General features: G+C 37.0%; 1 protein-coding gene across 3 annotated transcripts in view; it reads right to left on the reverse strand.

Annotated features, from left to right (window-relative positions):
* Positions 1–395: 395 nt before the first annotated feature.
* Positions 396–15,226, reverse strand: part of LOC120540031 (serine/threonine-protein kinase 32C) — a 422,829-nt gene continuing 407,998 nt past the window's right edge. For all 3 annotated transcript variants that reach the window (XM_039770492.1, XM_039770484.1, XM_039770499.1), the window contains 3 exons: positions 6,574–6,705; positions 2,599–2,666; positions 396–955 (listed from right to left, as the gene is read on the reverse strand). In XM_039770492.1, coding sequence (XP_039626426.1) covers positions 721–955; positions 2,599–2,666; positions 6,574–6,705 — 435 coding nt within the window. In that variant the 3' untranslated portion in view covers positions 396–720. The remainder of the gene's footprint in view (positions 956–2,598; positions 2,667–6,573; positions 6,706–15,226) is intronic.

Here is a 15,226-nt window from a genome sequence, read left to right on the forward strand (position 1 = left end):
ATTCAAAGGCAATGTAATTTGAAACAGAAATGGCCATGTGGTAGCTGTAATTAAATTTCCCTTGTCTAAGATAATCAGAAATATTGATTTAGTGAGATGTGATAAAACAGTGTATCACTACAATGAAGGCAACAATAAGAGCCGAAGGGGATTAATGAAGCATCTGCCTCAATATATGGGAAAGCACAATATGCTTTTCTTTTTTCACTGCCTTTCATTAACAGCAATCAAGGCTGATTGTGCCAATATGCTAAAAATGGCCATTGTACATTATTATATTTTCAAAATAATCTTGGTCTAGCTAATCTGATTATGTGTGCTTTCCTTAGTGTCCTCTAATGCAAAAACAGATTTTTTTACAAGGAAGACCAGAAAACTGGTAACGTCAAGCAAAATAAGGGAATGGTGTTTCAGGGTAATTTATTCTCAAAGAGTATCCTGAGAGTTACAGATAAAAACCTAAAAGAACAGCTCATGACTGTACTGTATTTCTTCACTCATTGCTACTCTGTTGACAGGGTTCCTATCTTATAATGTCCTTGCTGTTAAAGTCACAGATTCTAGGTCACGCTAACACTTTCTCTCAGAACCACATTAAAAGCTGTGGTTTCCATCACAGCATATCATGGATGAATCTACATGAAATAAAAAGGTGTAAGCAGCATTAGATAATAACTGAGATTCAGAGTGCCTGTCACTCCTCTTGTAAAGAATCAGACTTTAGCTGCTGCTTGTTGATGAACAAACCGAAGTGCACATGTTCACGGTGGAGCTCTCTGCTTCAGGGTCGTCTTCTACATATGCTTTTGCTTCGGTTTCAGCTTCTGTTTCTTCTATAGTTTCCACATCAGCTTCTCCTTCTGTTACAGCTTCACTTTCACCTTCACCTTCACCTTCAGGTTCAATTTCTGCTTGGCTTTCAGAACGGCTTAGCTCTTCCTGTCTTTTCTTCAACCTTTAAAGAAGAAAATGATAAATAATAATTTAAGTATTAGCTGTTCTACTTAACTACAGCTGGAAAAGTGATAACGTCTACATTACGTTCATAAAATAAATAAAAAACTACTTATGTAGTTATGTAGACTTATGAAATAAATTTTTTTTAGCATTATTTTACATTTAGTGCTTTGAGCCTATTATACACTTGCACACTTTGTTATATTAAACTGTATTATTAAATATAACATTTGGAAACATAGATCAGTAATAATATTGAAACATTACAGAGCATGCAGTATGAAGATTAATGAGAGACTAATGAGAGCTGAGTGGCACGAATGCCCTCCTTGAGGATCCTCATGAACTGTCCACCAATCCTCACTCCCACAGTCTCAAAGAACCTTAGTTATTCCAAATCATACATGGATCTCATCACAAATGGGTCATTTGCTCAAATATTATTATTTGTTATAGACAAAAACTGAATATATGACATTTTTTGTTAGTCATAAAATGAGCATTCAAGGAAGAGAGCCCAGATTTTTGATGGAATCATTCATTGTCTCAAACAAAAGTTATTAAGTGGCAAGGGTAAAAATCCTGTTCTTTTTAAACACTAAAATATTTAAAAATCCTCAGCAATTACTGTAGTCAACATAAACTCCTGAAATTTATGTTGTTTTGTTACACAGTCATCTTGAGTTTTTATTAAAGTAAAAAATAACATCAATATTGTGCTGTGTTCTAGGGATATTGATGTTAAAAGGTACAAAGGTCCGGTGAAAATGATAGCTTTTAATGAGTTTGTCTCAGTCTTCATTTTTTCTAGAAATGTATAGGTGGAAACAATCAAATTTAGGATATACCTGAAATAACTGCAAGCTTTTTTGAAATTGGTATAGTGTTTTTCACATGATGCTTGGACAGACAGAAATTCAATTATATGTATATATATATAAATATATATATATATATATATGTGTATATACATATATATATATATATATATATATATATATATATATATATATATATACACACATATATATATATATATATACACACATACATATATGCCTTCTCCTGCAACCTCCCGTTCTTTCCTGTTCTCTTCTTTTTCCCTTTAGCCGACTCGAACTTCTATTTATGAAGAGGACGCGGTAGTCGTGGCAATCAGCAGCTCCTAGGAACAATTACGGATGCGGACCACTTCTCACCTGTGCACTTAGGTGAGAAACACTCACATCACGAACTCCTCAGGAACCACTACGGCCACATACCACCACGCCCCCTTGCTAAGCTGCGAGTGTGGTGATTATTTATTAAAACTGGATTATATTATTTGGTTTTTAATGTTACAACAACACTATTCTTATTATTATGTTCATTAGATTTTATGTAACTCAAAAAAATTTGCAAAGCAGGAATTAATCCTACATGGGGCATCACACACAAACACACCCCAACAAGCAGAGCCAATTGTCGGTCCTTGTTTCCCATGTGGAATGTGAGATACCCAGCTTAATCCATCAAGAATCCAAGTAATAAACAACAAAATTTAGATCCCTGGAGGCAAGAAGTGGTCATCTCCTCCCCAGAACAGAATTTTTAAATAATACTTCATTCTAGAAAAAAGGAAACACTGAAATTGGTACTTGCTTTTCTCTGTTAAAGATCATAAATTCTTGCTGAACAACTTCAAGGCATTCCTGAAGATATTCGTTTTCCTGTAAAAAAGGTGAAAAGGCATGGTCATATATGAGTTACCTTTCCCTGTTTTGAAATGTCCCCTGTGTCTCATTTTCAGTCAATGGAAGCAGCAAAACATTTACACAGCAATGGAAATTACAGTACAATATACAGTAAGATCCACTGGTATTTCTCACCAATTCTGTTAAAATGTAAGCCTGAAAAGGTTCTTGTTGACCTGCTCCCCAAAAGCTCAGTTTAAGACAAAGTCTGTACCTTTTCTGTATAATTTTATTACATTTCAGGATACCAAAATGAGAAATGATTGTTTTTATAGTGTTTGTTTGCTTGCATATGCTGGAACATCCATTAGAATGAGGTAACTGCATGATCATTTCCATGTAATTATGTGATATATCCAAAAAGATTCCCCATCTGTGATATTTGTTTGTAACACATACATAAATACTCTCTTACTTAACAAGAGTTTTGAAAGTATTCATTGATACAATGATTTACAAAATGGAACACTTCATGGGACTGAGAAGAACATCCTGGAAAGCTTTACTATCAGAAACAACTAATGTCTCATTTGCTATATGTATTGTGATAAATTGAGAGAGTACATAGATATTTATTTTTGTCATGTTAGTAACTTTTTTAATAAACCTACGTTGAAATGAATATAACCTATCATAATAGGTAAATCAAAATGCATGAGAACATGCTGCATTTGAGTTACCTAAATATTTACTTTCTTTTGTAATACATGTTATGTAATGAATCTGAAGGCTAGGTTAGAATGTCACCTGACAGTAAATTTGATTACAATGCACAAGAATTCAGTATTTACATCCCCCCCAAGGAGTATACTACCAAAGCTGCCAGTGAGCGAATCACAATGAACTAATTCCCTATGTCTGCCATGGCTTCATAGCTTTAAAGTGCAGACACATGCGAAGCAGTTATATATTGTAAAGTACTTTTGTTTGACAACATACTAATATGAAGCTTCTTCACGAGGACATAAGTTGTTTGACAAAGCACATTAGCCTGGCATAATTTTTTGTACCTCATCTGAGGAGAAGACAGGCCCAAGTTAAAATGAACTATGTCATCTATACTAAAGTCACATTTCTTTTAATGGTGTATTCTCTCAAGAATGGAAGGCTGTTAAAGACTGGTATACACTTTTGCACTAAACAATACAAAAGGAGCTTGTTGCCAAATAGCTCTCAATATGATGCTTAGCTGATAAAAAATAAATTTTGGGTTACGGATAGTTCAGATTTCATTACAGCTCATCCAAAGGACAGTTGAAAGAAATGTCTAATGTAAAGTGCAGTGGACCCATCCCTTGATTCTTGATGAACTAATGGAAGATGGAAAACATGAACAAGGTTATCTCACACAGATTTGGAAAACCACTGTGCTCAAAGTAAACACAGGGTCTTGAAATTAAGAGGAAGTAACAAGGGACTTTGCCATGGGGGTAACAACAACAAACATTTTTGAGCCTGATACTCAACAGAAATTAAATATTGTGGTCCCAAGAGCTGGTAAGAGGCAGTTAGGTTGCAGCAGACTTTAGATGAAAGTGACTTTAAATCCAATAGACTGGAAATGCCCTTGTAGACCTTAGCTTTTTAAAATTCAAACAACTGTGTTCTACAGAGTGCTCTAGTGTGGTTTTCCTACCATCTGAAAAGGACAATAGGGAGGATAACATCTGTAAAATAAGGCACAGAGAGGGGGCATGATTTACTTTGTGAGCTTTCTGAGAGATATTTTTCAGTTCTACTTTTCAGCACCATAAATATCTTCTGCCAGTCCTCTTCTTGTACTGAAAACAGTTTGCTTCACATGAATAATATATGCATTCAGATCCATTTATTATGTGCACACTTTTCAGCACAAGTATTAAATCTAATGATGATATGTTTCAAAAATGAAAAAAATACAATTAGGTTGTTTTCATGGACAGTCTTGTTAATAAATTTCTTATTAAATAAACATAACATAGCCAAAAAAAGTGGAATTTTAAGGCATGGAGTGTAGGTGGGTATAAAATTGTCTGAAACACAGGAAGCAAAGGTTATGGTTAGGTGAACATTAGTTTAGAGTTAGATGACTTTAAAAGTATTGATTCTCAGGGGTCAATCCTGCATCTCTTTTTATTATACATACACAGCCTGAACAAGAATATAATCAATAAGGTGGTTAACTCTGCAGATGATACCAAACTAGACGGAAGAGCAGATAATGGAGAATCAAAGAAACTGTTACAGAGGGACTTGGACAGCATACAGGCTTGGGCTGATGTCTGTGATCAAATTCAATATATGTAAATGTATCAATATATGTACTGTAAATGTAAGATACTGCAGGGAGGAAGTAAAAATGTTAGAGCTGAATGTACAATGTGAGGTCTTAAACTTGAATACAGTACACCTTAGGAAAAGGGCCTAGGAGTCATAATTAACTCATCACTACCTACATCAAGACAGTGTACAGAAGTGATCAAGAAGGACAATAGGATCTTAGGTTATATATCATGATGTGTGGAGTACAAGTGAAGGCAGATTATGCTTAAATTTTATAAGGCACAAGTAAGGCTTTACCTAGAGTTTTATATAGGTTTGGTCTCCATATTATAAAAATGGAATTGCGGTGTTAAGGAAAGTCCAGAAAAAAGCAACTACACTTGATTCCAGGATTTAGAGGTTTGGGCTATGAGGAAAGACTGAAGAAGTTAAACCTTGACCGTTTAACAGAGGTTAAGAGGGGACATGATCAGTGTTTAAGTTATTATCAGAATTACTAAGGCGGATGCCAGTTGTGACTTTAAAATAAATTTTGCAATAAGAACACGGGGGTGCAGTTAGAAACTTGTAAAGGGCAGATTTCACAACACTGACAGAATGTTTTTCTTCACACAAAGAACCTTGGATGCATGAAACAAATTTCCAAGTAGTATGGTGGAGAGTAGGACTGTAGAGACCTTTGGATCTTGACTTAATGTTATTTTGGACAAGACAGATGAATAGAATGGACAAACTTGTTTGACTGAAAATAGCCTGTTCTCTTCACAACTGTTCTAATGTTCTAATAAAATGTACTGACCTTGAAGCACTCCTTGTATTTGACATGTTTTTATTTATTATGATAACAATTGGAAAAATATAAGTCCAAACAGATCTTGTGGAACTGTGAAGTAATAAATGACTGAGAAATAAAGTTCTTTCAAAAAGGGATATTTTAAGTAGTAGTCAGTAAGTAAGCCACATTTTATGTACCATAGAACATAGCCAGAGCACCAAAAAGAAGGCAAAAATAGTAAGGTGAGAAACAAAGCAAGTGAAAACCAGAATTCTAAACTTTAAATGTTTATTTAGAAGTCCTTTCAGCCACTCCTCCACTGAGTCCTTCCTTTCATTTTTGGTCAAGTTTCAGACACTTTCTTGTGGCTGGAGATATGTTTTACGGTGGCAGCTTGATTACATCACTCATTAAGTGACTTCCATATCATGTGACTTGCAACAAGTGCTGTTAATATAAATAATATGGAAATTCAATAACATCAAAATAATTAGTAATAAAATTTGTAAACAACAGACTCAATGAGAAGTCAAGCAAAATGACAACTTTCATTGGCTAACTTTGCTAATATGCAAGCTTTCGAAGCAACTCAGGCTCTTTGTACATCTTGCCTGAAGTACGGTCCTAAATTACCTCAAAAGCTTGCATATTGTAATCTTTTTAGTTAGCCAATAAAAGGTGTCATTTTGATTGACTTTTCATTACATCCATAATGGCTAAAATTTTACAACACCTCAGTACTACAAACAACAGATACAATAACTCTGACAGTAAAAAAGTAAATAAAAATGAAATGACACAAATATTAGCAGAATCCAAACAATTATTGCTTAATTTTTGACTTACTGATTGGGAGCTGTCCTTGCTGTTGTCTCTAGATTTATTCTTTGCTAGCCTCTTTTTCTTCTTGTGAAGCGGCCTTGACTCCAGGATCATTTCTTCAAGTTCAAAGGTTGGATCACAATGCAAACGGCCTTTCTGTAAATGTATAATTTAATTATTGAATGAACTTCCAATTAATTAAACAATAGTCCATGAACCAGAAAAAACAAAACTCTTATTGTGGCCTTCACCTTGTGCCTGTGGCTCTCTTTCAAGAATTCTAAATGATTTCAATGTATCTCAGCAATTTTATAAAGCACTAATGGATACTGTAATTGTGCTTTCTTGTCTAAGCAACCAATTGCTATGCTATTTTTTTCAATCTTGTAGATAAGAAATACTCACAAAAAGTTTAGAATTAAGCTATTTAAGAGCAATCATTAGATTTATGGTTATTTAACAAAGTAAGACACTTCCCTAAACATAGGCAGACTAGGTAATCTGTGACACCTTATAATGTTGCAGATTCTTGAAGGTTCCCCAAACTGAGTATATCTCTCTGTTATAAAAGGAAATCTTGAGATGAGACGAGACAATTGCCAAGACATTTTTTCAAGACCCGCAAGACAAGACTATTAACAAAAGATTTTTTCAAGTCCCGCCCTCCTCTCAAACATTTATGGTTAACAGTCCCCGCACCTTGGTCCTCTCACCTCTCATTCGTGTGAATGCTTTTGTCAGAAACAGTTCCTGCTTTCTCAGCTCTTATGTTTTTTTTAATTTAATTGATTGTATTGTAATCACACAACGTTCCATACAAATAGATACATTTTTACAAAAATAGGATTGAAAACAAATCATCCCCGAGAAAGAGAGCATAGCCAGCAGAGTAAACCTTAAAGCTAGTAAAAATAAGTAAATAGATAAATTAATAAGTAAATAAAGGATAAATAAAGATAAATGGAGAAGAAAAAGAAATGGGGAGAGAATATGCTTCCTCAAGTGCTTTAAATGCTTATTCTAAAATGTTTATTAATTACATCCTTCCAGGTTTTGAAAACGTTCTGCAGAGATCCTCCTAGTGAGAATTAGATTTTTTCAAATCTCTTATGAATTTTTATGTTTTCCTCACTTTAAGTTCCCAATAAAAGAAGACTTATTATGTCCAAATCTTATTGAACAATTTCATCCCAAAGGGTTATCAACAGAAGAAATGAATACACGAGCAATCCTAGCACCGAGAAACAATGAAGTCAAACGAATTAACGCAAAAATTGTTAATCGGTTATACTGCAAATTGGTTAAATGCGTATCAATAGAATATGCTGAAACAGTTGGTGGTCATGGTGTTGAAGATGAAAACATCAACTTACAATATCCCATAGAATATTCACAACCAGCAGAATTACTGTTGGAAGAAGGATGTAGCTTAATGTTATTGCAAAATATATGTACTAGTGATAGGCTATGCAATAGGACAAGATTAGTTGTATTCAAAATTGGTCAAACAATTCTGACATGTAAAGTTTTAACAGGCGACAAGAAAGGTAATGTAGTACATCTTCCGCGGATAACATTAGACACCAAAAGAGATCTTGATATGCCATTCATATTAAAACGTTTAAAACATTTACTACTATGACAATTAACAAATCACAGGGCCAAAAATTCCAAAAAGTCGGTTTATTTATTAGAGAGAAAGAAACGATATTCACTCACGGGCAGCTATATGTTGCGTTGTGTGACAGATAGGGGGCGCTGTCGTCCCCTTGAACCCTCAGATCAAACATCAGACATCAGGTAAAAGTCCAAATGTTGAATTTATTATAATAATAAAGTGCACAAAGCACCCTCCACTCCACTATACTCATAAACCACTACAATAATAACAATACAATAATCCTCCACACCCAGACGCGTTGCCACCCTTCCTCCCGACTCAGCTCGTCTGTCTGGGATTTCCCATAGTCCTTTATAGTCCATGACCCGGAGGTGCTTCTGACCCCTCAGTCCATCTGACTTCTTAGCACTTCCGGGTCAGATCAAAACTCTTCTTTTTTCATCCCGGAAGTACGTCATTTCCTCTGTCCCTGTGACCAGGACGTACTTCCAGGCTATAGGGAACATAAAAGTCTCTGAGCCTCCCTGCAGCGTCCCCTTGCGGCCCCCAAGGTATCCAACAGGGCTGTGAAGAAAAATTCCAATATCCATGATGCCCTGCTGGAATTCGGGGCACCTCGAAGGGCTCCATCTAGCGGCGTGGGGGCATTGGCCGGGATGAATGGCCGGCCATATCTTACAGTTGTCACAATGTAACTCCAAACACAGAATCAAAATTCAAAGCAATATTGACAAAAAGTTAATTCCAAATATTACACTTTTACTGTAAAACTTCAGTAAAAAAAAGTATAAAAGGTATTTGCGTGTTAATTTCAAAGCCAAAAAAAACAAAAATGTATAACGCAACAAATACCTCTAATGCAACATGAAACATAATTTTCTTTCAATTTATTACTTTTTACTATGGTTAATTACTCTCTGTAATGTAAAGTAATGTAAAATAAAAAAGGCAGAATTAGATCATGGAGATTTAGCCAATTTTCGCCCGATTTCCCAATTGCCATTTCTGGCTAAAATATTATTTTTAATCAATTGCTTGATCACCTTAACTCCAATAATTTATTTGAGATCTACCAGTCTGGTCTTAGCCATTATCATGGTGTTGAGACAGCCCTCCTATAAGTATTCAATGACATCTCTATTATTACTGACTCAGGTGACGCGGCAGTCCTTCTCCTCCTTGACCTGTCCGCTGCCATTGACACTATTGACCATGAGATATTGCTGTTGTGGCTTGAACATCTTGTTGGGCTTAAAGGCGCTGCTCTTAACTGGTCCAGGTCATATCTAATTGGTAGACACTTTTCAGTGACTTTAAAATTCTCTTTTTCGTCTACTGCTCATCTTAAATGTGGTGTTCCTCAGGGATCCATTTTGAGTCCTATTTTATTCTCTATATACCTTCACCCTATTGGAGCTATTTTTAGGAAATTTAACAATTCTTTTCACTGCTATCCTGATGATACACAGGTTTATATTCCCGTCTACAACTCTGCAATAAATCAACTGCACAACTGTCTTTTTGAACTAAGAACTGAATGGCTAATAATTTTCTTGATCTGAAACAAAATAAAACGGAGGTGCTTATAGTGGGTCTATCAGCTAAAGCCCAAATTGGTCTTGGACTTCTCAGCTCTTTCTCTGTCTTTTGCAAACCTCAAGTCTGCAGTCTTGGTGTTATTTTGACAGTAACCTCTCTTTTGAGAAACAGATTGATTCTTTAGTCAAAAGTTGCTTTTTCCAGCTTTGTCTTTTAGGTAAGATCAAGTCTTTTTTTATCTTCTAGGGATCTTCATAAAGCTACTCATGCTTTTATCTTTTCTCGCCTTGATTACTGCAACTCACTGTATTCTAGGATTAGCAAATCCCTGATACGCAGGTTACAGTTGGTCCAGAATGCTGCTGCGCGCTTTCTGGTTGGGGCAAGAAAGTATGATACTGTTTCTCCAATATGAGCTTCTTTCCATTGGCTGCCTGTCAGTTTTCAAATTGATTTTAAAATCTTGTTGCTAGTTTTTAAATCTTTACATAGGCTTTCTCCTGCCTATTTATCTGAATTGTGTGTTTTACACCAGCCATCCAGAGTGCTTAGATCTTCTGGTCAGTTGTCTCTTGTTGTCCCTCGTACCAAGTGTAAAACAAAGGGGGACAGGGCCTTTGCCACTGCTGCTCCTCACCTGTGGAACTCTTTACCTCGTCACATAAAGGAGTCGTCTACAATTGAACTGTTCAAAACAAGATTAAAAACTCATTTCTATTCACTTGCTTTCCGTGACCTTCAGTAATACTGATGGTTTATGTGATTATGTAATGTTATTTCTATGTATTATTTATTTTATTTATGTTCATTTATTTTGTTTCTATTTATGTTATTTATGATATTGTATGTTTTTTCTTCTTTTATTGTAAAGCACTTTGGCCACAGCATTCCTATGTTGTTTTAAATGTGCTATATAAATAAATTGACATTGGCAAAATAGTTAGTTCTACTTTGCATATGCAACAATTCCCATGAAAATAACAATCTGTTTAAATTGCACATCCACATCCCCATACACGAGCGGCAGAGCCAAAAAGTGGCTAGTGCGTAACGCCCGAACAGGGGTTGGCGAGCAAAGTGAGCAGGGAGCATATATAGTGTTTATATATAATAGAAATGCTTGAAAATGCGTTCAAGTTTTTCATACAGGAGTTCCTGGCCCTAATGAAGGTTTGTAGTTCTTGACAGACAACAGGAGACACAGTATATACAGTAGGACATAATGGCTTTACTCATTTGAGACAATGCGATATATTACACTATGATGTTATTGAAAAATTACCACATCTTTGTTTAAAAGTATTTCTTGGTATGTGAACCATCCATTCATCCATTATCCAACCCGCTATATCCTAACTACAGGGTCATGGGGGGTCTGCTGGAGCCAATCCCAGCCTACACAGGGTGCAAGGCAGGAAACAAACCCCGGGCAGGGCGCCAGACCACCGCAAGGCGCGCACACACACCCACACACCAAGCACACACTAGGGACAAGTTAGAATCACCAATGCACCTAACCTGTATGCCATTGGACTGTGGGAGGAAACCGGAGTACCCGGAGGAAACCCACGCAGACACGGGGAGAACATGCAAACTCCACGTGGGGAGAACCTGGGAAGCGAAACCGGATCTCCGAACTGCAAGGCAGCAGCGCTACTCACTGCGCCACTGTGCCGCCCCAAACACAACCAAGGAAACATCAATACCTATAAAAACACCAACCATATACCTACAAGTAGCAGACGTTAATCTCTGAGAAGAGACAGCACAGCTACACAAAAAAAAAAATGTAGACATAAAGTTAGAGCTCCTAACCAAGCAAGTCTAGCAAGTTGCACACAGAATTGGGTAATTAGAAATACGGGAGCTATTCGCACCAATAATTCAACTACCAGACAGTTTAAGAAACAAAGTTGTAAAAAGAGGATTTCAGGTAATGAAAGAAATCTTCTTCATCTTTGGCTGCGCCCATTAGGGGTCTCCACAGCGGATCCTCTGTTTCCATATTTTCATGTGCTGTGCATCAGGCTCTGTCACACCCACCACCTGCATGTCTCCTCTCCTGACTCTAAATCCTAACTCAAAGCTATCTGGGGCAATTGCACCCAAAAAGAACAATCTCTTTTGGAAAGAGAAAGAGCAGAATGATCCAATAGGATGGAAAATGTGAGGAGTGAAAGAGAAATCAGAAGACAGAAAAAAAAAAAAAACAAAATAAACTGTGACCCAGCTCAGCAAAACCACAGACTTTAGGACACACCTAGTCCATATGCAAGTAAGTTTCTGGGGTGTATAATAACAAAAAAAACAAAGGAGATAATTAGATAGGTCCATAACTAAATGTTTACAGGGAGTAAAATACAGGCAATGATGATTGAAACTTTTAGATGTAAAAGTGATGTTCTTAAAAATGTGGTCCAAACGCTTGGAGACAGCCTTGCTTAAAAATGTGTAAGTAGCAGAGACAAATTTCATCTCAGAAAACAGAGAGTGAAAGTTCAACAAGGATGACAAAAGAGTGAAGAAGAAAGAGAAACATCTCAAGATTTGATAACAGACCAGAGTTAGAGTTAAAAAATGTGGATCTCAGAAACTAAAATGTGTTGAGCCCCGAGCCATCAAAAATATCACCAAATATAATGCCATGCTCCACACAGCCTGGGAAAGAGATAAGGTTACCTCCTATATGGAGACTGGAGTTATTAAAGATGGGGTGTGAACTTGCACACTTGGGAGGGACCTATAAATTCATTGACTTTGCTGCATATAATCTATATGTTAACAGGTCTAATTTAAAGAATTTCTGGTTTAGAAGTGAAAGAGATCTAAGACAGTCCAGGTTAGATTTGATTGAAATCCAATATGAGGTGCTTCCAAGAGGTTCCAGACAACTCCAGGAATTCTCAAGTTAAATGCCCAGTGATAGAATTACAAATCATCACATCTGTCATGCGCCAAGATAAATGATTTGATGGAGGGTCTTTTGGTATTCCATAGAAATTCAGACAGGAGAAAGTTAACCTCTTGCCAAAATTTTGTGGGGGGTATGGTGGAGTGTAGCACTAACAAAATTAAAACAAAAACAACCAATTTTAAAATTAAGGATAAGGGAATGTGAGGTCTGAGGACAGAGTCTTTAGCACCCTCTTTATGCAGGTAATTAATTATAGTGATGTGATGTAAAGAGGAAGAGATGCCAGATATTTCATGGAGTTTGCACTCAGGACAGCCAGTTAGGAAAAGATTCAATGTCAGAAGACTTAAGAGAGAGAAGAAATTTTATAAACAGGACTTCAAAAAAACAAGATGAGGACATGAGGAAGGACAGAGGGGAACTTTCAAGAAGGTAGAGAGAGATTTTGTAGTGGGTTCCGTGTGCAATGATCACAGAAACGAAGACTGACTTACAAATGACTGATATCTATACTAATAAAAGGCAAAGCCCTCACTCACTCACTCACTCACTCACTCACTCACTCACTGACTCACTCACTCACTGACTCATCACTAATTCTCCAACTTCCCGTGTGGGTGGAAGGCTGAAATTTGGCAGGTTCATTCCTTACAGCTTCCTTACAAAAGTTGGGCAGGTTTTATATCGAAATTCTACGCGTAATGATCATAACTGGAAGCAGTTTTTCTCCATTTACTGTAATGGAGATGAGCTTCAACGCCGTGGGGGCGGAGTTTCGTGTGACATCATCACGCCTCCCACGTAATCACGCAGTACATAGAAAACCAGGAAGACCTGAAAAAAGCGCTGAAGAAAACATGCATTATATAATTGAGAAGGCAGCGAAACAATAAGAAGCGAGCGAGTGACATATACAACCATATTCATGAGTTCTGCTACTTCGGAAACAAAGCACGATGTAAACCTACACTTTAAAGTAAGTTCATAGACAGGCTGCGCTGGCGTTTGTAATTTAGTGCCTGCCCATATAAGGCCGTCCGTCAGCGGCAATCCAATAGCAAACTGCCACTAAATATTCACGGGTGAAGGACTGTGCTTATGCAGAGGAAGATGAGATGGTCAGGGTGGTGTTTGACACAAACTCAGCGAAACTGCGAGAGAAAGTTTTAAGTGCCAGGACTAAGGTAACATTAAATACAGCCATGGACATAGCAGGAGATGGCACCAGCACAGCTGGGAACCTTCGATGCATGTACACCGAGTGGCTCACGTGAACCTGGCGCAGTGCACAGATAAAAGGAAACAGTTCCAAAGAGCTGAACAAAACCGAATTACACAATTGAAAAGGCAGCAAAAATATATGGCGTTCATACATACAAGCATATTCATAAATCCAACTACTGCGGAAACAAAGCACACGTTGGAAAAAGTCAATGTCCCGCTAAAGGAAGACAGTGTAAAAAACCCGTGCATGCAGTGTGTCAGGTCTCAGATAAAGAAGAAGACGAGCTGTTTATTGATGCAGTAAGAAACGAATCGATGAATGAAACCTGTCATCTTTACAACGATTGACAAACACGGAATGTAACTTGAACACAACACATCCTACAAATACGAACCTGATTGAAAGAAATAATGATAATCAAATCCTTGATGACAGCAACACTCAGTAACACTCACAAAACAAATACTGTATATTGACAGTCATGTTACGTTATTTTTAAAATGTTCCCTTTTCTTTTTCTAGCTTTTTTAACACACTACTTCTCCGCTGCGATACGCGGGCACCACCTTAGTTTGAGAAGAAGTCTGAAAAAATATGAGGTTAACACAGAAAAACATCACCAATTCAAGCTTTATGAATAATCGATTAAGCCATCAATAATTGTTTTGGTAAAGCCATCCTCCTTCCATTTTATAATTTTTCCGCCAATAGCCATGATTAAATGAACGGTAAATAAAGTAAGAGCAAAGCGAGGGTGACTTATTTAGGCAGGCATATATATGACAGCAACACTCATGACAATGTCAATCATGTTACGTTATTATTAAAATGTTTCCTTTTCTTTTTCATTACTTCTTTAACACACTACTTCTCGCTGCGTAGCGGTATTTTGCTATATATATAATATATGAATGACCTCCAAAGAGCTGAGACTTTTGATATCATGAACGTGTCTGCAAAACTGTGGTCTCCTGCCCAGCAAAAGTCGAGGAGCCAGCGCGCGTGCATAGCTGTGCCGGCCTTTGAGACGCTGACTGCGCTTCTGCCTTAAGTCAAAGTGAGCACTTTTAATTTTTCATCCTCCCCCTGCGCTATAGCCCAGACAAGTGCAAACACGGGACCCCTTTTCTACACCACGGCAAAATAATATTAAGGCGATTCACACTTTCTTTTGCACGTATACGATTATGAGATCCTCACCTCGGATTATGAAGACACGCACACGAGTGGAGGACTGACAGTGTCATCACAGCTGATTAATGGCAGGGACGTCTCACCAGTCTACACAAGACCCAACGCAACTGTCCCCAAAAGGCGATCATAAGCGTCAGCGAACACATCTCTCTATACTATATAAAAGAAAAGGCAACTTTCCTTT

The sequence above is a fragment of the Polypterus senegalus genome, chromosome 1 (assembly GCF_016835505.1).
Source record: "Polypterus senegalus isolate Bchr_013 chromosome 1, ASM1683550v1, whole genome shotgun sequence".
In the NCBI taxonomy this organism is placed as follows: domain Eukaryota; kingdom Metazoa; phylum Chordata; class Cladistia; order Polypteriformes; family Polypteridae; genus Polypterus; species Polypterus senegalus.